We start from the raw sequence: 24,636 nt of genomic DNA, 5'->3' as shown, positions 1-24,636 counted from the left end.
ACATTTTGAATTAATAGGATTAGATATCAACCCTTTGAAACATTGCGATTTCACAAAAAACAGCATGGTTTTCTTTGGGAGAAATTCAAGTTTGTTATAATTGCTTTTTCTTCGTAGAAGTCTAATGTGATGTTTTTCTTTCTGGAGTTTAAGTGAAATAGTAGCACAATTTCTAAGCATTACAGAACATATAACAAACTAAAAAAAGAAGCTACGAGTTCTTGAATTATATATAAAAAAATTAAACGAAAATGTATTTTAGTCTTTGAAAGACTAAATGAAAACAAATTGGCAGAGCAAAACTTAAATATGTATGAAAATAAAAAAAAAACTATAAATATAAACTGGCAGTTTGTAGGATGTACATGCGTATGTGTTGGTGTGAGTAGTAGTAGAAAAAGAACGTATAAATAGTATTAATTCATTAGTTTACTAAGACTAAATAATGGTCCATTTTCATTTTGAATTTGCCATAATCTAAAATTGGTGTTTGTTTTTAGTAATGGTTTTTTTCTTTTTTGGAGAAGAAAAAAATGAAATAAAATACATATATAGGTAATGTGTGATATACACATTCGTGTGTGTATATGTTATATTTCTGGAGTAATGGAACTCCTTAGATTTTTTAAATAGATCTTTGTTGTTGGTTTTCATATTTTACAATAAACTGATAGTTGTTAATGCTTACAAAAACTAAACGATGGGTTTTCTTCTTCTTCTGCATGATTTGCTTCTTTTGCAATAATTAAAATGTGTGTTGTTTCTATAAGTAACTTAGTTTAAACTTTGTTGTTGTTGCTATTACTACATAGAATTATTTGTTATAGTTAGCTTATTGGATAAATTATTGAAAACTAAAACAAATTGTCATACAAGTAGTTAAGAATACATTTCATATATATTAAATAGATATTTTGTATTATCACGTTTTTTTGAAATATTGGTAAGTTTTTCTCTTTTCTTTTTCTTTCACAGTATTTAAATAAAAAACAAACAAAAAATTACTTAAAATTATTATCATTATTGTTTATAAACAAAACTTAAATTTAGAGGTACTCATCATCAAATATTTACATACATAAATTAAATAATTATCAATCATTCATTCAAACCAATTATAGATATCAACTCCCCGTGACTTTTCACATTGTCTCCTTCAAGTTGTAATGGCAGAAAGACAAAACTCACGGGAGTTCACATTCATAATTACTCTATTTGTGATTATAACACGGTGGCTATGCAGACTATGGAAGGTTTTTAAACAAAGTAAAGATCGAAAAGTTTTGCACTCAAGCATTAATATTCGCTTTTAGTAGCAATGAATTGTAAATGATTTCAAGATCAAGGTCTTGAAAAATTAGATTCGCAAAAATTCACATAAATTGGAAAGCTCAGACCCAGTTCACTATCTAGTTCAAAGTACCGGGGTGATTTCATATGGTCTCCACCATAAAATCTCATTCTACAGAGTTCTTAATATGCCAAGGACATGGTGGCAAATTAAGGTCAATGAAACATAAACACTGTTAAGGTAAAGGCCTCGGAAAAGTAGGTCCGCAAAAATTATTAAAAAATTGAGAAGTTCAAGATGAATCAGGTTATGGGAACATTGATGTCAACGCCTGCACGTTGTCGTAACAACAGAGGATAACGAATTCAAATGAGAGCTATGCCAGCCGCTGTTTACCAGAGGGACATTACTCTCCCATCTATTCTCTCTCATTTATTTTGGACATCATTGTGGGAACAACAGTTGTTACAATATCAAGATTTTTGATACGAACTTGACATTGTAATTCATCCAAGTCATTTTTATTTTTTAAGGTGTTGAAGAGTTTCGCGATTATAATTTCTCTTTCGAAAGGGTAACGTTCTCAGCGAATTCGAACACTATAAAGTTGTCCGGCCTTTAAGCAGTTCTAAAGGAAAAATGAATACTGTTCTTAAACGTTTAAAATAATAGGTTAAGAGTTTGGATCTTGTGATCAATAGTATCTTCAAGCAACATATACCTTCCCATTGTAAAGCCTTTCCTTTGGCAAGTCAATATTATAAAAATGCCATTACGGTATTCTAAAGTTGTTCTTTTGAATACGATTCAGAAACATTTGAAATGATAAATCAAGATTTTGAAGATCTTCCAACAAGATTAACCTTTCCAATGAACAGCTTTTTCATTCCATTCTTAGTTTGAATAAAATTCAAATTTGTCCTTTAGCACTGTGTTATAATTTTTTACATTCAAACCCACAATTCCACAAGCATTCCATTAGATTTACAATCACACACACACACGCCAAATTATAATAAATTAAATTGTTTAAATTAAATTATTAACTAACTGAGAGTGTTTTTTTTCAGAATTTTTTAAAATGTACCTAAACGTCTTTGGTGATGATGGCGACAGAAGCATATGAACATAAAATCACGAGCCAAAGCGTGTAGAAAACCATAGAATGGCTGTTTCGAGGCATTATAATAAACAATCAACTGTTTCTTTTTCAAAGCCATGGCGTTGGTGGAGGTGGTCATGCTGCTGGAAACCGGCAACTGCCACATAACTTCTGGACCATCATCTAAATCATCATTGACACCGCTGTTTGCATCACAATCTTCGTTGCTGCCAATGCTATCTGTCATTTTCGTAGAAATCTCCCGATAGAACTTATAAACAACCTGAGACTGTTTTTTAATACATTTCTTATTATCACATAGACATTTCCGTATGTCCTTTGCTGCTGCTGCTGTTTCTACTTTTTTCATTTGTTGGTAATTAGATTGCTGCGTTAATAGTAACGGCTTTGCAACGCGTCACAATGCAAGCGTCTCTTTAATAATTTTCTTCATGGCATTTCCCATTGAGGGTGCCGCCGAATTCGATGTTGATGAGACAAATTTGAAAAGATACGGTTGGACATCGGGATATGTGGTATCAAATATTAAATCCAGCTCACTTTGACTCGGTGTCTTAGGTACATAATCATGCCTATTCATAATCTCCGTTATATAAATCACCTTATCTGTCAGCAAATCGGCAACATTTTCACGACACATTTGTCGTTCATCTTCATTTTCATGTTTAATTAAATCCAAATGGATTGTCCACACTTCCCAGGGTATACATTCCGCCGTAAATGGCCAGCGGGATTTTTTCTTTTGGAAAAATTCTAAACTTATTTGTCCCGAGCCACAGCCTTCATTGGAACGCAGTTTTTCACTGAAAACATTAATGGCCCTTTTCACAGTACGCTGCAGACTATCCGAGGTGCAACAGACATAGGTAAAATCAATGAAATCACAATCGACATCGGTATAGCCCACAGTACCAATTGAATATTGAGCATCACCGGTGTACATATATTTACCAAGGCAGCGATGGAATAGCACCGTATGAAATATACTTGCCACAGCTTCGTCCACTTGACGACCCTCCATGGCCAAATCGAAAACTTGTGAACGAGCATTCATTTTGGTACAGGAAAATATTTAACTTAATAAATCACTATTGTTGTTGTTGTTCCGGTTTTCACGGTGAGAAAAGTTATATTTAAAATAGTGGTAGTAGTAGTGGGAGTAGTGTTGATAGTAGTAATGGTTGTGGTATTATAGCAAAATATCGTTTCTTTCTACTGGTTGGCTATCTCTATTTCATTACTATTTAAATTAGCGTTTCTGTTTAAATTTTTTACTTTTTTTGTTTTTGGAGGGAAAATAGGTGAGAGTTTGTTTTTTTAAATCGTACCCATATATTGAAATGTGCCGCACATAGTTTTTGTGGTTAAACCAAGTTTCAGCCACTTGCTTAATCCAAAATCGATCAATTTTATATGATAGTCAGCGGTTAGTAGGATGTTTTCTGGTTTAGCATCACGATAAATAATGCCAGCGTTGTGAAGGAAATCTGTAAGAAATATACAAATTATTATTTGTCTATTCGAGGCGAAAAAAGTTGATGCTCAACACATTACCCAAAGCCAAAGCAATTTCTGCTAAATAGATACGAATTAGATCCAATGAAAAGGTTGCTATTTTAGAGAAAAGTTCACCATTTGGTACGTATTCGGATACTGAAATAGAAAAAAAGAAAGTGATTAATAAATGAAAGTAGTTACTTAGAGACAGTTCCCAAACGAATCGATATTGTTACAGGAGGCAATTGTGACTTGTATTAAAAACCATCACCTTTTTAATGCGATCTATCGTCTTCTTATAGAGTTGGGTAAAGGCGGGAACTTTCTTCACTGTGACACATACGTCAACAATCAATTATATTAAAAACTAAAACTTCTTTTTAAACATCGTTAAACGATAAATTGTGAACTTATCGATGATTTGTCGCCTGTCAAACTATGACAGATGAAAATAATCATAATCCATAACGTAACAACTTTCTTGCGTATGTGCTCCAGTGGCGAAAACTCCCGTTTTACGATGGATCTAATTAAAAAGGCGATGAGCATTTATAAAAATCATAATTGCCTCCCATAACAACGTCAACCAGTTGCGAAATCTCCTCTTTCTACCCTACTATTAAATCTTCTAAATGAGGCGCTCAGCGCCAAAACGGCCTAACCCACATGATCAAAGATCTAGCCGGGACCTTTTGAAATAAATACATAAAAACTCCATATTGCATTGTTTAGAAGCTAGTATGACCTTGCCTTATACAATGCAATAGGGAGTTTTTTTTAATATGTATTTGAAAAACATTTTTTGTACATGTGGGTTAGGCCGTTTTGGTGCCGAGCGCCTCAAATAGACATTATACCATTGTGTAGTTTTTATGAATCATTCCTATAGAAGACCATATGGTGTTTTGTTTTAATTAAAATGGGTTAACCACCATTATGAAGTTGATTATCTTTAATTTTCAATGAAATATCCGTTTGGGAATCCCATGTTGCGGATGATTAAATACTTACGTATATGCAAATTATGACGATTCTGCCACAAATCAATTTGTTGCACTATAAATGGATGATGACCACACAATTTTTGTATATCAGCCTCGTCTTTAATTTGTTGAATACTATTCTCCGATATGATCTGAAAGGAGAAAAAGATCAAAATATGTATAATATAGCAGGATCGAATAATAAGATAATTCCTACGCCGATAAGTCTGTAACTCAAGCCGATTCCTTCGTATATTAACACCGATAAATATAAATTCCCGTCAATTTATAGAAATAATGGTTTAAAGCCAACATATGTACGTTTGAGGCGATTTTGAGCCGATTTAGTCGTGACTGTCCTATTCACTTTCAGGCTAGTGCGCAAGATACCTCTAACAGGTACTAACCGATTAATCTAAAATCGGTCAATTTTTGCATACCATCATATTTTTTACAAACTTAGATCAAGTTTGAAGAGGGACCATCATCGGCCTAATCTGATAGCCGCAAGGAAAGATTCGGCAAAACAAGCATTTTCAAAGGCGTCTACGTAATTAATTGTATGGATGCTGAATTTAAGGCATTCCTAATCCATACTATTAAGACATGGAATGATCCATGGTAAGGTGCGAGGATTGTTGCTTCCATATTTACCTAGATCCCGTGCAGAGTAACAGTTATTGAATGGGTTCTATCACCGAATAAAATAATACGGAGGATTTCTTAAAACTGCTACAGAAACAGAATTTTGTACTTAGCAATGGATACTGGAATATACCCAGCATATTTCCATGGGTCGGTGGCCGGCTTATGAATCAGGCGAGCTTGGAATATTTACAGATGCTTAAGGGAAAGCTATTCTTTGGGCAAAGGTGGACTTAATTCTGTCTCCCTCACTAATAATATAGAGGGTCAGCTGCTAAACGCCTTACAGATAAATTTGCATCACCGCAAAGCTGCGGCGGCCGAACTACTTCGCTCCCTTACGCTTTCAGAATTTGACGTTGCTCTATTCAAGGAACCCTACTTGTATAACAACTGGGTTATTGAACTTAGCAATGGTAGCTACGCTGTCTTTGCCTTCCCTACGGATAACAATGTTACAACCAGTATCGTAACCATGAAGACATGGATCTAGCTTCCGTCTATATTTCACACAAGCACCTTTTACCCCCAAACCAAGGTGTGCGGAACCTCATTCACCTCAGGTGAATTATTATTCAATTTTATTTTACATAATAATATAAGGATTTGTAACAAGACACAGCTGCTTGTTAGGGAGGAAGTTATTAACATCACCGTAACTAATAATCCCACAGCAGCGGGTTCTTTCGTAGCAGATTGAACCGAAACCATAGTGTTTCGGCCAGCGGCTGCCAACCCAGCATCTAAGCTGCTACAACAACAACAACCGTAACTAATACGGATGGCACCACCGCTATCAGTGATTGTCGGTGGAATAGTCCTTTCGGACCACAAAACTATACTCTTTCATGTCATGGGTAAGCAAGTAAGGCAGAAACCTTATAGAAATCCGAAAATAATTAGTTGTAATTGAAAATAATTAATAATGCCGTTTAATAAGTAATGCCGGAGGCTGCGCCAAATGCAATGCTGGATATCAAACCTCTGAACATTCTAGTGGAAATATCGCAACCAGACACACTTCTATCCATGCATACAGATCTAGCTGTTCGTGTATGGTAAAACGAACCCGTTGTCGAGGCTTATCTGGCCATTAATATCGAGTCGTAGAACTTCTTCCTTACTCCAACTCCACAAGGCCGAGATAAGAATTGTAGGGGCCACCACGGGACATTTGATGGGATGAAAGCAATGTACAGTGGTCCCACATGTATTGAAAGGAGTGTCAAAAATAGTTCTAATCGAGCTACCCAATATGAAGGTAGCGCCTGATTTTTGAAATTTTGAGGATTTTAGCCAAATTTTCCAAACGATTTGGTTGTAATTTTGTATTTTGAGTTATCAGTGAGCAAAATACATCCATGCAAAAAATGTTTAATATAGGTCCACGTTTAGGTATAGTCCCCATATAAAGGTCCGCCCGATTTTCAATATTTTGAACTATTTTAGCCAAATATTCGACACGATTTGGCTGTAGTTTTGCATTTTGAGTTCTCAGTAAACAAAATATCTCCTTGCAAAAAATTTTCAATATAGGTCCAAGTCTAGATATAGCTGCAATATAAACGTACCTCCCGATTTTCGGAATTTTGACGGTTTTACACAGGTGTGGTTTAACCCAATCACTGAGGTGGTTCCACATATGGTATCCCTTGTAAAGCTTGTAATCGTTTACTCTATAGAATAACAAATTTACTAATTGAACATATTTATATTGCAATTAGTATGTTTCTAACTGTAAAGGAACATTCCTCTTAATTTTTTATAATTTTGCACACAAACTACGAATGCTTTGCGGGAGTATTTTACGTTTTTAAGGCACCTCCCTCATACAAAACTGAACTGCTTCGACAACTAGCCGTATTGTTTAGGGAATATTTAAAGATTTATCCAGTTTTTTTATTTCAGCATATAACAGCTAAACCATTTAGATTTTCGATCCAACACATAGACTAAACATTGTAGCCAAGACAATAATTAAACATTTGAATGCTCCTTCAGGCAGTTTTGGTCTTGAGAAAGTGGACATTTTTCGGAAAATATCGATAAATGACACTGTGCTGTATGTAATTTTCCGAAAAATGTTCTCAAGTCCAAAACGGCCTGAAGGAGCATACCAATGCTTAATTATGGTCTTGGCTACAATTTTTGTCTTTGTGTTGGATTGAAAATCTCAATGGTTTGGCTGTTATATGCTAAAATATCCAAAAATCCTGGATAAAAAACGTCAAGTCAACGATTTTCACCATAGACGTATGGTCTAGTGGATTATTGCTCAGTACAATCCCAAGAATCAGAAACTCCAGGCACCCGTGATATTGTTGAAATCGCCCCGGTCTAACCCAGCAAAATTTAAAGGAAGGGGTTCAATGCGATGACGTGATTTCATGGCATCTTTTGCATTGGTTCAAACGATGTCGTGAAAGATCAGATCTTTTCATTAGCCTTTAAACCAACGCAAAGGAAGTCGTGAAAGATCCGATCTTTTCATCAGCATTTGAACCCATGCAAAGGAACTCGTGAAAGATCCGATTTTTTCATCAGCATTCCATCGATCCAATAGAAATGAGTTTTGTGTTGTTATTTATACATTTTTTTCTAAATATATAAGATTAATTATTTACAATAGGCTTAATGTTGTCGGAGACCCGAAATCATGATGATGTCATTGCAAAGGGTTGGTGAAAATGACATGCCAAAGCATTGGTGAAAATTACATGCCAAAGCATTGGTGAAAATGACATGTCAAAGCATTGGTGTAAATGAAATGTTTGGATCCAAAAATAAATAGCATCTTTTGGGGTCCACGCTCATATAAAATTCAACGATGAAGATGCTTAAAAGATGACATGCCAGCTCACTTGCACCCATGATTAAATGGCATCTTTGGCATCGAACATTTTGCTGGGAATGTATGTATAAGTAGCATAGTACAAATGGTAAGTCGATCGGAACAAAATTTGCCGATATAAAGGGAAGAACCCGTTGTGTTATGTACGTGAAATAAAAACGCTGAATGCGTTTTCCTCGAAAAAACATTTTTTGAAGCGGGTGCGCACTCTAGCTCGAAAAACGAATGAACCCAGCTTCAAATATTTTTGTAGGGCTTATTAAGTAACTAAATATCTTTTAAAAAAATTTGTCCATAAATGGAGACATTTTTTGTTAAAAACTTAATTTTGACTTTGGCAGTCCCCAATGTTTTTAAAAATGGATATTCTTTTATTCCCTCGTTGAATGAACGGCCTCCAAAGAGCGGCATCAGTCCTAATCACTGGTGCCATGAGGAGCACTCCACAAGCTGCCCTGAATGTGCTACTGGATCTATATCCGCTAGACCTAGTAGTACAGGAACTGGCAGCAATGAGTGCACTTCGTCTTAAGGAGCTAGGTTCATGGCGCAGCTCCGAACACGGAAGAACTGCAATTCTACGTCGATTCGGACTATCAACGGCCTCGGGGAACATCAGTGATTATATATCACCACAAATGTGCTTCGAGGCAACGAAGGTGCACATACCCCACAGGGATGAATGGACACACAGTAGCCAACCTCTAGACGGTATAGAGATCTATACTGATGGCTCTAAGATGGAAACAGGCACAGGAGCAGGTGTCTACAGCAAACCCCTTGGTCTACGACAATCATACAAGCTAAACGAATATTGTAGGTATTCCAAGCCGAAGTTTTTGCGATCAGAAAGGCCGCGGAACTGATAAACAACTTGAGAGGGGAAATAGTTGGACCGGTGACTATCTACGTTGATAGTCAAACGGCCCTAAAATCACTCAAATCCCAGTACATCAAGTCCGCGGCTGTTCTAGACTGCAAACACGCTTTGGAGCCACTAAAATCAATCGTCACCTTGTGTTGGGTCCCAGGGCATTGCAACATCGTAGGAAACGAGGCAGCCGACGAACTGGCACGCTGTGGATCGGAGTCACAAACCATTGAAATCGACTACTCCATCAAGCCACCACTGTGCCATTTCAGGAAAACAATAGAGCAAAAATTTCGGGACAAATTCTGCCAACAATGGCAAAGCACGCCAAACTGCAGCATATCAAGGGCAATCTGGCCAATCCCGTCCAGGTCAAGAACCGCCTCACTGCTCTCAATGAGGAAATCAGACCTTAAACTAGCAGTGGGGATCATCACGGGTCACTGTAGAATAGGATCCATGACGAGCAAATGGAAAGCAGACCACACGGCTGACTACTGCAGGCTGTGCAAGGATGAGGAAGAAATAGAAACGATCGAACACCTTCTATGTCGTTGTCCTATGCTCCTTTCTAGAAGACAATGCACCATGGGTGTGCACACCATCCAATCTCTTACAGCATTCTGCCAAGCAGAGCCGTCGGATCTATTACACATGGCAAAAGGCCTAAAATGGCTCCAACGTGCTGAGAACAGGACAAGCACTATCCCTACATAGTAGCATTGTCAACCACGTCCGAGCTACAACTAACTTCTATTATCACAACTACAATTTCACTACTTCTACATCTAACCTCCACATCTACACTCTCATCTACAATCTCTTTTCTACTCCTATAGTTGCATCCGAAAATTACACCCAATCTGCAGACATCGCCTATACATCACCACATCTCACCCGTCATTACCTTCAATACCATCACCACCACACCTGAACTATTGGATTCTACGCATCTACTACCACATCACTCACAAGCTCCGTCTACCCACAACTACTATCACACATCCACATCTCCTTTATATCACAACTAAAATCCGTTTCAACTTTCAGGATGATCACAATGGACCCCAAAACCTAACCTAACCTTAATTCGCTCGTTTAAAGAATAGATTTTAAGGATTCATTTCGAACGCTTTAAAAAATTGATTCTTAGGCTGCCATTTGTTACAAAACTGTCCCATCTTTTCCACAAAAAAATAGCGATGGTAGTTGAAGATATATCCTTTCATATACATAATTTCTTTATTATTAGGGACAGATAGAAGAGACCATAGACAACAGTAAACGGATCTCATTAGACCACCAAAATGGGTTTAATTTATGCCCTTTGGAAATCTATAGATGATATTCAATGTTTAATAAATTTTTCTGATTTTTTACTATTTCCTCGTAGGAAATATTTACAATGTCTCGTCGTCCCTAAGTCCATGTTGAACAGTGTAATAACTGTAACATTTTTTATACTTATACTCACTTTAGACTTCTTAAGAACTTTCAATGCATAAACAGGAGTTGAAGAATGATTATCTTGAGTAATTTCTTGCTGCTCGTGGTTATGATGATTGTGTAGCTGCTTCTGTTGCTGTTGTTTTTCTGTTGCGGCGTTCTTATCAATAACTCTAAAAACCACACCGAAGGCACCCTTCGCTACCAAATGGTCTATGTGAAATTCACTATTACGACTTGACTCTTTAAAGTGTGAACTGAAAATGGCATTTGTTAGAGGTTTATGCCATTGCGTTTTTGAACGGCGACTATATTGTAGGGTACTAAAGCTAAACGCAGAGTGAGAAAGAAAGAGAAAGTAGGAAAAACAAATATTAATATGCGTTGGAGATTATTAAATAAAAACAATTGACTTTACCTTTTGCGTGAAGATTTTTGTCGTTGCTTATAGGAATGACGTCTAACAGATGATGAAAAGGATAAATTCCAATTTAAACTACCCAGACTCCAGAAAGAGGCCTAAAATGTAAAAGAAAGAATTGAAAACAATGTATTATTTTCTTTGGTAAGCAAGTGTTGGTTTTAAAAAGTAAATATTATATTGACTAAATCGCCATGTAGTGTTGTTGTCATTACTTATTTATATTGTTGGTGCGGTACTTTTTTCTTCTGTTGTTTTTTTTGTTTTTCTTAATAACAAAAGCAAATAAAAGTATGAGTCAGGCCATCGTTTTGTTTTTAGAGGGCATGCAGGCAAAAACAATCGTTTCGTCAGTCTGCCTGCCTGCTCGCTGTTAGTTACTTTAACCTTTTTTTCTGTTTCTTTCTTTGACAAGGTTTAGCCCTGGCTGATGACTTTCAGTTTACTTGTTATTAACTTAAAAGCTTTTGTATTATTGCAAAACAAATCTATAAAACAAAGATCAATATCAGGAATATTTCACCATTACACATTACTTAAAAATGATGAAATATTTAGTAATATGTTATTTACTAGTGCTTAAGTTTCAACGCAAAATTGTCATGGAAACTTACAATTAATTTTAGATGAAGCCCATTATAGGTCGTTATAAGGTGATTTTTTCTAAAGCACTCTAATGCGAATCAAGGAGTATGTATTTTCATGTCGATGATCGTACATTTTTATAAACTTTTTAGGTGGGACATCATATTAATGATCGTTGATTTTTAAGAGTATTGAGGATTTTAAGAATATTTTTAAGGCCATAAGATGTATAAAGTCGGATTTACGAAGATACTCTTCTCTAGAGCCATCCGATTGTTTAATTTTTTAAAGGCACATCAGATCGATTATCATGACCAATTTATAACATATTGTCAAAGGCCATCATCAGATGGATGATCATAGATTTATTAAAATTTTTTCAAAGGTCATGAGCGCTTTAAATTCAAAGCAAAATTTCATGGAAACGTCAAATTAATTTCACTGAAGGTCGGTATAAGATGATGATTATTTCTAAAGATCATCAAATCCTTGAACGTGGAGTGTTTGAACAATCATACCGAGGATTGTTGATGAAATATATAATCTTGGATTTATTATATCATAATTTGCTATGATTTTTTTTCTGGGGACATCACACCGGTTATCGTGATTTTTAAAAAGTATCGTCATCGGGCGGTGATCGTTGATTTTTTAAAATAGTTGATCAAAATATGATGGTAGATTCTTTAGGTTAATTTTTCAAGGACCATGACCAATCGTTATCGGGCGCCTGGAGTTTCTGATTCTTAGGATTGTACTGAGCAAAAAAGTCAACTAGACCATATGTCTACGGTAAAAATCGAGCCCCCGGATTTTGACATGAAGTTTTTTTCAAGGATTTTCGGATATTTTGTCATATAACAACCAAACCACTGATATTTTCGATCCAACACAAAGGCAACTATTGTAGCCAAGACAATAATAAAGAACTCTCTAGTACTCTCTAAAACCGGTTCAAAAATCGGTTTTGATATCAGAATATCCGGTTCAAAAATTTAGATACCCGGATCTATCCTTCAATAAAATTTGTTATTAACGTGTTCGTCATTACAAGAGCTATTTATGGTAAGTATTTCAGATGCACCACAGACCAATAACGAATATACATAAAAACAAAACATAGTTTTCTCAACAAAATACGGGTAAATGTCAAAAAGGACCATGGAAACGGGGAAATATCGATTGGTCATCAATGAAAACCGTACCTAAAATCTTCTGAACAATATTTGGATGCTGTAAAATCTCATGTTGTGGTACTTTTACTACGGTTCAAAAAATAAAGGACGAAAAGGACATGGAAAGAATTGAGTTAGATGGATTCACCATTCGATTTGACTGAAGACATGTAATCTCAAAATGAAGCTACAATAACGCTTAACAGAGATATAAAGCTATTTTCTCGCAAATTAAGGTGCGAAAATTAAACCATTAATCACGCGATATCTTGGAAACTTGACCTATGGTGAAAATATCCTTTTGGGTTCTTAGTACACTCACCAAGGTCTTTCATCTCCAAAAGGGATTTTCCACCCACTGAATTTGAGTCCCATTTTGTAGCACAGTGTCATTTATCGAAATTTTCCGAAAAATGTGCACCTTCTCGAGGCCATAACTGCCTGAAGGAGCGTTCCAATGCTTTTGCGATGTACTAGAGAGTTCTTTATTATTGTCTTGGCTACAATAGTTGTCTTTGTGTTGGATCGAAAATATCAGTGGTTTGGTTGTTATATGCCACAATATCCGAAAATCCTTGAAAAAAAACTTCAAGTCAAAATCCGGGGGCTCGATTTTCACCGTAGACATAGGGTCTAGTTGACTTTTTTGCTCAGTACAATCCCAAGAATCAGAAACTCCAGGCGCCCGTGGTGGTGTTCAAATCGCCCCACTCTACCCCTATATGATCAACCGATTTGGTCACAAATTTGCAACTCGTAATATTTTGTCACTTAGATCAATTTCGTCCACTTCTTGACATCCTTTCCACCCCGCACAAAAGTTCGAATATGGACCATATCGGTCCTTCGGGTAGCTCCCACATAATATTTCAAAAATGTTCGCAAAAGTGCATTTAAAAACGAGCTCTTAGATCATGTTAAAATGTTTTGCAGCAGCTTAAGCCCCATAGCTTAGAAAACACAGCATCCATGAAAGAAATTGCTTCCTGATAGCTTTAAAAAATCCTACGGTGACCAACTAAAATGGCTGGTGGGTCCGATGACTATCGATAGGTGTGACTAACATTGATCTAACATTTGCATATCGTAATAATTCTCTCAAATTCAAAAAGTAAAAAAGCATCAGTCGGCTTTACCGACAGAGATATACCCTCAGCCTGTTTGAATTGAAAGGAAACATTTTTTCCCAAAAAACGTGTGTATTTAGAAGTTTTAAAAATTTTGGGCGTATGAACCGAAAAAAAATATGGATTTGGATAAAAGCTCAAAGGTTTTGCGGGGGAAGTATCTGAAGAAATGGACCGACATAGTCCATTTTGGAAGTGGGTCTTATTTTGGGGGTCATTCCTCTCGATAGATATCGCGCCCACCTTTCATTTCAGTTGGTACTTGCCTAAAAAGGACCACCAGGAGTAGCTTCGGTAAATATTTTCAAAGGATCCTCGAGCAGACCCTTAACCACACAAAAATGTTGAACATTTGTGTGGGTGGTACGCCAAGGAGTAGACCAATAGGGCCCTCTTTTGAACATAAACTGAGTTTGGACAAAATATCCCGAGATTCAAAGTTTCGACCAACTCGGTTGCCGGTACCGGTAGGAGTGGACCGAAATTTTGTGTGGGAGGTACCCGATGAACTTGCACGCCGCGGATCGAAGTCACCAAACATCGCAGTTGACAACTCCATCAAGCCACCACTGTGCCACTTCATGGGAATAATAGAACAGGGTTGTCGGGATAAGTTTCGACAACTCTGGCAAAATACGTCGAGCTGCACCACTTCAAGGGCCATCTGGCCAACACCATCCAAACAGAGAACCGCCTCACTGCTCACGATGAAGAAACCCGACCTGAGACTAGCGGTGGGGATTATTACTGGTCACTGCAGAATAAGGGCAATGACGTGCAAATGGGAAGAAGGCTCGGCTGAACACTGCAGGCTGTGCGATGATGAGGAAGCACTAGAGACCATCGAGCACCTGTTATCGAGCACCAGAAGACTGCTCACCATAGGAGAACATACAACCCAGTCCTTAACAGCATTCTGCAAAACAGAACCGTCAAACTTGCTCTATCTCGCAAAGGGCTTGGTATGGCTCCAACAAATCAAACACAAACTACAACCACAAACATGCAATAATGCGAAAACTCTATCCACACTCTACCAGTTACCATCATGTACTATCTTCTTTCTCTCTTCAGCTATCTACCAGGATGAACACAATGGACCTTAAGGTCTCCGAGTGGAGCAGTTGTCTACTAAGACAGCTGCGCGTTCTTTAACCTAACCTAACCCTAACCTACCCGAAGGTGTTAACATATATAGTCCATATTCTAACCGGATCTAGCAGGTTTTTACAGATTTCGGGCCATTTTCTCAGGAAGTATAGACTTCCCCTGAAAAAACGTTTACCCTCTAATAGGGGCTCTGAGCGCTACATGTTGCAAGAAAAATTAAAACAATTTGGTAGAAAATTTAGGATCAAAACGATTTGGAAGAAATATTTCGATGAGCAAAGAAAGTATGGATGAAACCGGTAAGTCCCTTCCAGAGTTATGGTTCGCATAATTTTTGCGAACAATGTTGAACTTTTGTGGGGGAGTTAACCGAGATGGTGGAGCGATATGACTCATCTTCGAACTAAAACTAAGTTTGGACAAAACATTACGAAAGCGAAATTTTGGACCAAATCGGTTAATCCGTTCGAGAGTTATCTTGCGCTCCAACAGACCAGACAATCGAGTCAAACTTGTCTGAAACTGATTTCCAAACATACTTAGGGTCTAAAACATTTGTTTCGATGAGACACATTTGCTGAGGGTATAAAAATGGACTATGTCGGACAACTCCTTTGGGTACCTTCTTCACAAAATATCAAAATATTCGCTTAAGTGCAGTTTAAGGGCTTTTGCAACTAATTTGAAAGTTAGACTATTTTCGTTGTTTCCTTTAAGGAAGTTTTGGTTGGTTAATCAGTTCGATAATCGTGAGTTGTTCAATAATTGAATCATTGTTGGTTTTCAAATAGATTTTGGGGGATACCCTCAAATATATAGGAAGCTACCTGAACTATTTCACTGTTTTATTATTTCAGCCGATGCTACTCATCAATAGCATTCCATTGGTACCATTCCAAAATGGCCAAATATTACGGAAACTAGCTGAACTTTTCGACTGTTTTATTATTTCAGCCTATGCTACTGAGTTTAAGGGCTTTTCAAGCGATTAGGAAGTTATACTATTTTCTTTGGTTCTTTTAAGGAAGTTTTGGTTGGTTAATCAGTTCGATAATCGTGAGTTGTTCAATAATTGGATAATTTTTAGTTTCCAAATAGGTTTTGGGGGATAAATAGGCCAGAGATCGCGGATTCTTTAATTAAGTTATCATAAGAATATTTTTGTGCGATAATCAGATCCATGACCTCGGCTTTTTTAAGTAGGTTGGTATATACAGTTGACCTGCAGATTCATCCACAGATAAGTCTCTTTGTCGTGAATACAACACAATATAATTTTATCTGTGGGAAGATAATTTTTTCCGAGATATAAGCCCTTAAAGTTCCGAAAAAAATCGCGTAGCGGACTTTTGCAACTGTCCTTAGGTTAAAGTCTTAAATCCCTGGCCAAAGACAGTCTGTTGGGACGAACTCATAATTTAGAACATTTTGTTCGTGTAGCCGACTTTTGCACATGGCTATAGGTGGAAGTTTTAAAACCCCGACCGATTCCCGCCTAATGGAGAAATATTACAATTTATAGGAACATTTCGGTTTAGGCATGAACTCGCTGTTTGCTTGAATATTTTACCGCAGATAGGGGTTATTATAAAATATATTTTTTTTATGTGGGGGGAAAGTCCATACTTCTCGAGATATGGGCCTTGAATATACAAACAAATTGTGAGGTCGAGCGTAAACTCGACTTATATCACTTTGTGCCTCACATTTGTGAATTTACGGTAGATTTGGTTAAACAAGTGCCTCGCTGTTCTGTTAGGCATTTACAATGTACAAATTACTTACTCTTTCCACTTTCGATGAATGTATTCCCCCAAAGTATTCAATATTCACAGTAACTTTCCTATGAGTTGTAAAATCAAAAGAAACATTTGTTCTTTAACCGCACCACTGATTCTTTTTGTTAATCCACTTGCACAAATTTAACACACTTCACTGGTTCAGGGTTCTGAATGAAATTCATTCAAAGCAAAACAAAAAAGACACAGCAAATGAAATTTAATTGGACATGAGCAATGAATGCTGCATTGCTGTCATATCTTCAGTTGATTAATTTATAAAAAAAAAGAAACATTTTTTTTAGATATTGTTTATGCAAAACACACACGCGGCAATTGGCGGCGAATATCATCAGTCAGATCATATTCGTTTAGCTTACTGATGATAGAGGTAAGGTGTTGCTTGTCAATTAGAGTGATGGCGTAGTAGAGAGAAATGTTGTTATAAGGAAATTCAAATCCATAAAGGTGGAAGGAATTGCTGGAAGCGATCGATTTACATATTTTGATCTTCAGCGATGAAAAATATTCCAAAAGGTACTGCGTTTAAAGTGAACTCGCGACGAATAGGTTTGTTCGAAAAGGCAACTTAATAAACTGTGAAGAAATTGCGAATTTTAATTTTGTTCTGTGATTGTTGGGAGCACATGGCTTGCTGTCTGCTATGATTTTTTTGCGACTGGCAAACGCAGGCATTGTTTGTTTTTAAAACCTGTAAAGAAAAGTGGGGAGCCAATAACTGAAACACATTTCAAAGCAGCAGCCATCCAACGGCAGCGTAGTAATAATAAACAACAATAGAAAACAGCTGGCTGGGCTGGCCGACTGCTTGGCTAGCAGAGGAGATATGAATGGTGGCAATATTATTGAAATCAAAACAAAAACTATCAAAACAAACGTCCATAGAAAAGAAATGCAAAAACAACAATTTTATTATTTTTCACTTACGGCTGCTCTCTCATCCCCCTCTATTACTATATACTATCGAGTCGACTATCTCATGTGTTGTAGTTTTTGTTCTGGCCATCATAATAATTTCGATTTTTAAAAGATTTTACCACACATAAGGAAATAAAAACAAAAATGTCGCTAAAATAACAATAACAACATCAACAGCAGCATGTCATAGCTGTTGTTAAATTAATTCGCAAAAAAATATAAACATAGTTGTCGTCGCTGTTGTCTCGTCATAATATGTTTATGAGCAGCAAGCAGGCTGACACACAGTGGGGCGAAAACAGTTCAATTCATATTCAGATGATAATTCAAGAAATATTATTAAAAATCGAAATGATGACATATAAAATTGTATCAGTTGGCTTTGTACTCAGAGTTATATGTTAGCTGTGTGAATGTTGAGATCTTCATGTGTGGACAGATCGAATACCGGGGGCACAACCGAAATCTGTTTCTCAAAATATTAGGGGTTATCATGAACGGCAATTCCCCGTGATTTTTTTACTTTCTCCCTTAAGTTGCAATGGCGGAAAGACGAAACTCACGGGGAAATTTCATTCATGATAACCCTAATTATGTATCTATGGGGTTTTGAAAATGCGGACCTTTTTGGACGAATTAACTTGCCGCAAAAATATAGAAACTTTTGAGGTTTTTGTTGTATTTTTGTTCATGGGTTTTTTGTCAGTTTTGATTAAATGATAATAAAAACTACGATTTAATTTCATTTTCCACCCGACGTTTCGTTAGCTTTTTTCCAAGTTTCTCAAGAGAATCTTATCCTAAAAATTGTGGGTGGACGTTCCGAACAAATGCGAATGTTTTGCCAATAAATTTGATTTGAATATAAGCACAAAAGTGTTGAACTTTGCAGACCAGGTACCTGAAGGAAAGGAACGACATAGTCCATTTTGGAAGCGAATCTTATTGTGCAAACTCGTCATTTTAGTGGGTCACCGTAGGTTTTTTACAGCTTTTGGATCAATATGTCAAGGAGCATAGATTTGCCCACAAAAAAGAAATATACCTCTACAATCAGAATCACAAGGCCTACTTCCGATGAAAATTTCAAAACAATCTTCGAACTACACATAAGCGAAATTTTTGCATTTTTGTGAAGGAGGAGTTGTACGAAATAATACGACGTGCAAAGGTTAGACCAATATCAGTCATTCCTGTCCTTCCGTTGGTCACCTTCGTTATTATAATTTGAACTTTTTTAGCATTATGTCACAAAGCATGGACTTGCCCACCCTCAGTAAAAAATTCGTAATGATCCCCGACAATTCATTAAACTACACATAATCGAACATTTCGACTTTTCGTAAGGGAGGTATCTAAAATGTTGTTCGATAAAGACCTTCTTGGAAGTTCGTAGGTTTTTGGTACGTTTGGTGGAAATTGTACTATGTGCGACATTTCGAACAAATACGAACTTCAACTCAAAGGTAATCGTGCTCTTCAGCAGGGTTTTAGAGCGCATGAAGTGTCGACTTGCCAGCAAATACGAGGGATTCCAAAACAATTCGAGATATGGTCACATATGCACTTTTGCAAAAAAAAAAATAAAAAATTGACAGGTACCCAAAGGCGTGGACCGATATAATACATAATCGAACATAATCTATGTTTGTCAAATATTTTACGATGTGAAAGTTTAGACCAAATCGGTTACTCTATTCGAGAAATAGTGCGCACCAGTTTAGCTAACAATTTTGAACTTTTGTGGGGGATATTCGAGCTTGATATATGTTTAGACAAATTCAAATTCAATACTCTCCTCGAGAAAATATTTGAACTCTTGAGGGGGAGGTGCCGGAAGGTGTGGACCGATATTGTCCATCTTCGAACTTGAAGTTAGTTTGGACATAATAGTACGAGGGCAAATTTTGGACCAAATCGGTTGAGAGATATCGTGAGCACCAGCCCGCCAGACAAGACTTAATCGACTCCAAAGTGAAACATAAACGGAATTCGTCCAAGCATACTTGGGGTCTATAACCACTACCTCGATGAGGCACATTTTTGTTCATATCGAAGGGTATGTATGTATTTACCTCCATAACCTAAAGGCTGAGGATATAAAAACAAGATCAGTAGCTCTTCCAACAATTATTTTTAGGATTCCTACATCAGTGCCACTTCAAAAAATATTTTTAGGAATCCTAAATCAGTGCCCCTTTAAAAAAATATTTTTAAAAATCCATGATCATCGGTCAGAGGACCTTCAATAAAATATTTTTGAAAATCCACGATCATCGATCAGTTGTCCTTCAACAAATATTTTTGAAAATCCACGATCATGTCCTTCAAAAAAATATTTTTGAAAATCCACGATCATGTCCTTCAAAAAAATATTTTTAAAAATCCACGATCAGTGGCCCTTCTATTTTTAAAAATCCTCGATCATCGATCAGTGGGCCTTCAATAACATATTTTTAAAAATCCACGATCATCGATCAGTGGGCCTTCAAAAACATATTTTTAAAAATCCACGATCATCGATCAGTGGGCCTTCAAAAACATATTTTTAAAAATCCACGATCATCGATAAGTGGGCCTTCAATAACATATTTTTAAAAATCCACGATCATCGATCAGTGGCCATTCAATAAAATATTTTTTTTTAAAAATCCACGATCATCGATCAGTGGCCATTCAATAAAATATTTTTTAAAAATCCACGATCATCGATCAGTGGCCCTTCAATAAATATTTTTAAAAATCCACGATCATCGATCATTGGCCCTTCAATAACATATTTTCAAAAATCACGATCATCGAACAGTGGCCCTTCAAAAAATATTTTTAAAAATCCACAATCATCGATCAGTGCCCTTCAATAACATATTTTTAAAAAGCCTCGATCATTGACCCTTCAATAACATATTTTCAAAAATCACGATCATCGAACAGTGGCCTCCCAATAAAATATTTTAAAAATCCACCATCATCGATCAGTGGCCCTTCAATAAAATATTTTTAAAAATCCACAATCATCGATCAGTTGTCCTTCGAAAAAATATTTTTAAAAATCCACGATCATAGATCAGTGGCCCCTCAATAAAATATTTTTAATAATCCACGATCATAGATCAGTTGCCCTTCAATAAAAATTTTTAAAAATCCACGATCATCGATCAGTGGCCCTTCAATAAAAATTTTTAAAAATCCACGATCATCGATCAGTGATCAGGAGACCTTCAAAAAATATTCAAAATCCACGAGCATCGATCAGTGGCCCTTCAATAAAATATTTTTAAAAATCCACCATCATCGATCAGTGGCCCTTCAATAAAACATTTTTAAAACTCCACGATCATCGATCAGCGGGCCTTCAATAAAATATTTTTAAACATCCATTCAATCATCGATCAGTGGCCCTTTAATAAAATATTTTTAAAAAATCCACCATCATCGATCAGTGGTCCTTCAATCAAATATTTTTAAAAATCCACTATCATCGATCAGTGGCCCTTCAATAAAATATTTTTAAAAATCCACAATCATCGATCAGTTGTCCTTCGAAAAAATATTTTTAAAAATCCACGATCATCGATCAGTGGCCATTCAATAAAATATTTTTTAAAAATCCACGATCATCTATCATTCAATAAAATATTTTTTAAAAATCCACGATCATCTATCATTCAATAAAATATTTTTTAAAAATCCACGATCATCGATCAGTGATCAGCGGCCCTTCAAAAAATATTAAAAATCCAGGATCATCGATCAGTGGCCCTTCAATAAAATATTTTTAAAAATTCACGATCGGGATCAGTGATCAGCAGCCCCTCAAAAAATATTAAAAATCCACGATCAGCGGCCATTCAATAAAATATTTTTAAAATCCTTCGACAAAATATTTTTAAAAATTCGACAAAATATTTTTAAAATTCCATCCCATTTTATCCCACTGTTCCCTCTGTGGTTTATCTATTTTGTTATTGAAAAAAAAAAACACAAGCCTCTAGAAAAAACAAAATACGAAATTTGGGCCTTCAATAACATATTTTTAAAAATCCACGATCATCGATCAGTGGGCCTTCAAAAACATATTTTTAAAAATCCACGATCATCGATCAGTGGGCCTTCAAAAACATATTTTTAAAAATCCACGATCATCGATCAGTGGGCCTTCAATAACATATTTTTAAAAATCCACGATCATCGATCAGTGGGCCTTCAAAAACATATTTTTAAAAATCCACGATCATCGATCAGTGGGCCTTCAAAAACATATTTTTAAAAATCCACGATCATCGATAAGTGGGCCTTCAATAACATATTTTTAAAAATCCACGATCATCGATCAGTGGGCCTTCAATAACATATTTTTAAAAATTCCACGATCATCAATAAGTGGCCCTTCAATAAAATATTTTTAAAAATCCACGATCAGTGATCAGCGGCCCTTGAAAAAATAATAAAAACCCCCTTCAATAAATATTTTTTTAAAAATCCACGACCATCGATCAGTGGCCATTCAATAAAATATTTTTTTTTTTTAAATCCACGATCATCGATCAGTGGCCATTCAATAAAATATTTTTTTAAAAATCCACGATCATCGATCAGTGGCCATTCAATAAAATATTTTTTAAAAATCCACGATCATCGATCAGTGGCCCTTCAATAAATATTTTTAAAAATCCACGATCATCGATCATTGGCCCTTCAATAACATATTTCAAAAAATATTTTTAAAAATCCACAATCATCGATCAGTGCCCTTCAATAACATATTTTTAAAAAGCCTCGATCATTGACCCTTCAATAACATATTTTCAAAAATCACGATCATCGAACAGTGGCCTCCCAATAAAATATTTTAAAAAATCCACCATCATCGATCAGTGGCCCTTCAATAAAATATTTTTAAAAATCCACAATCATCGATCAGTTGTCCTTCGAAAAAATATTTTTAAAAATCCACGATCATAGATCAGTGGCCCCTCAATAAAATATTTTAATAATCCACGATCATAGATCAGTTGCCCTTCAATAAAAATTTTTAAAAATCCACGATCATCGATCAGTGGCCCTTCAATAAAAATTTTTAAAAATCCACGATCATCGATCAGTGATCAGGAGACCTTCAAAAAATATTCAAAATCCACGAGCATCGATCAGTGGCCCTTCAATAAAATATTTTTAAAAATCCACCATCATCGATCAGTGGCCCTTCAATAAAACATTTTTAAAACTCCACGATCATCGATCAGCGGGCCTTCAATAAAATATTTTTAAACATCCATTCAATCATCGATCAGTGGCCCTTTAATAAAATATTTTTAAAAAATCCACCATCATCGATCAGTGGTCCTTCAATCAAATATTTTTAAAAATCCACTATCATCGATCAGTGGCCCTTCAATAAAATATTTTTAAAAATCCACAATCATCGATCAGTTGTCCTTCGAAAAAATATTTTTAAAAATCCACGATCATCTATCATTCAATAAAATATTTTTTAAAAATCCACGATCATCTATCATTCAATAAAATATTTTTTAAAAATCCACGATCATCGATAAGTGATCAGCGGCCCTTCAAAAAATATTAAAAATCCAGGATCATCGATCAGTGGCCCTTCAATAAAATATTTTTAAAAATTCACGATCGGGATCAGTGATCAGCAGCCCCTCAAAAAATATTAAAAATCCACGATCAGCGGCCATTCAATAAAATATTTTTAAAATCCTTCGACAAAATATTTTTAAAAATTCGACAAAATATTTTTAAAATTCCATCACATTTTATCCCACTGTTCCCTCTGTGGTTTATCTATTTTGTTATTGAAAAAAAAAAACACAAGCCTCTAGAAAAAACAAAATACGAATTTAAAATATAATACTACTATCGTATAATGTGAACAACAACAACAATTGCAATAATAACAATAAAACTAACCAGACTTTAATGAATTGAAATGATAACGCCACTGCCGACAGCGTCGTCTATGAGTAGAATAACAACAAACTACTATGGACTACCTTTTTGTATGTGACGCATTGGGAATTGTGCACTGCGGACTAGACCCGCCCGTCCACATGTCTCATAGGTAAAAATGACAACAAACACACATAGTCAGACAATTACGACGTTGTTTGGGTTTTCTTGCCACTATTTTTTTGCGAACAAGGTACAAGTGCAAGGTATGCATGAGTTGCCAATTGAGATTTCTTGAAAATCGAAAAATTTATGAAATGTTGGAAATTTTATACATTAAAAATTTCGTCTATATAGGTCCGTGTTTAGACACACAAATTTTGCGGGAAGTAAATTCAGTTTTTAGGCAATAGGGGGTATGAAAGAGTATCAAGGAGCTCCTTCCTCTCCGCTCTCTCCCAAAAATCTCAATTTACTTTCCCGAGAAATTTGTGTGTCTAAACACAGACTAGTCGAGAAAGACCCTAACAAACGATCATGTTTAAGTATGTAAAACGTTTCTTCCCAATTTTTCCTAAACGACAACCCACTGTTGTCTGTCTGATGAAATATTCGTGTGAAATCTTATCAGATTTGTGGCTGCTGATGAAATTGATGATCATCGTGAAAATAATAAGTGAAATTAAAAACAATGCTGAAACATTTCCAGGAAAATAATTTAGTTTACGAATGCGAAAAATTTAAATAATTTTCAAAATCAAAATTTAAACTTGACCCACATACTCAAGTAATAGAAATGCCTCTTTCATGTCAATTTAGTGTGTAGTAAGTAAATCGGCAATGTAATTAATTTATTTTTACAAAGTCATGGTAATGTAAAT

At 35.8% G+C, this 24,636-nt stretch overlaps 1 protein-coding gene across 15 annotated transcripts in view; it reads right to left on the bottom strand.

Moving 5' to 3' along the window:
* LOC141399242 (autophagy-related protein 101-like) overlaps nucleotides 1-24,636 on the bottom strand; it is a 260,658-nt gene that overhangs the window by 205,378 nt on the left and 30,644 nt on the right. For 4 of the 15 annotated variants that reach the window (XM_073977614.1, XM_073977615.1, XM_073977613.1 and 1 more), the window contains 5 exons: nucleotides 11,126-11,226; nucleotides 10,736-11,036; nucleotides 4,923-5,046; nucleotides 3,969-4,067; nucleotides 3,743-3,901 (listed from right to left, as the gene is read on the bottom strand). In XM_073977614.1, coding sequence (XP_073833715.1) covers nucleotides 3,743-3,901; nucleotides 3,969-4,067; nucleotides 4,923-5,046; nucleotides 10,736-11,036; nucleotides 11,126-11,226 — 784 coding nt within the window. Of the gene's footprint in view, nucleotides 1-556; nucleotides 3,902-3,968; nucleotides 4,068-4,922; nucleotides 5,047-10,735; nucleotides 11,037-11,125; nucleotides 11,227-11,343; nucleotides 11,603-16,910; nucleotides 17,853-24,636 lie in introns of those variants that run through there. The other 11 variants (XM_073977618.1, XM_073977622.1, XM_073977625.1 and 8 more) reach the window with 10 other exon arrangements.

Source organism: Musca autumnalis, unplaced genomic scaffold (assembly GCF_047663935.1).
Source record: "Musca autumnalis isolate F117 unplaced genomic scaffold, ASM4766393v1 scaffold_3, whole genome shotgun sequence".
In the NCBI taxonomy this organism is placed as follows: Eukaryota; Metazoa; Arthropoda; class Insecta; order Diptera; family Muscidae; genus Musca; species Musca autumnalis.
This window is presented reverse-complemented; position numbering and strand designations above follow the sequence as displayed.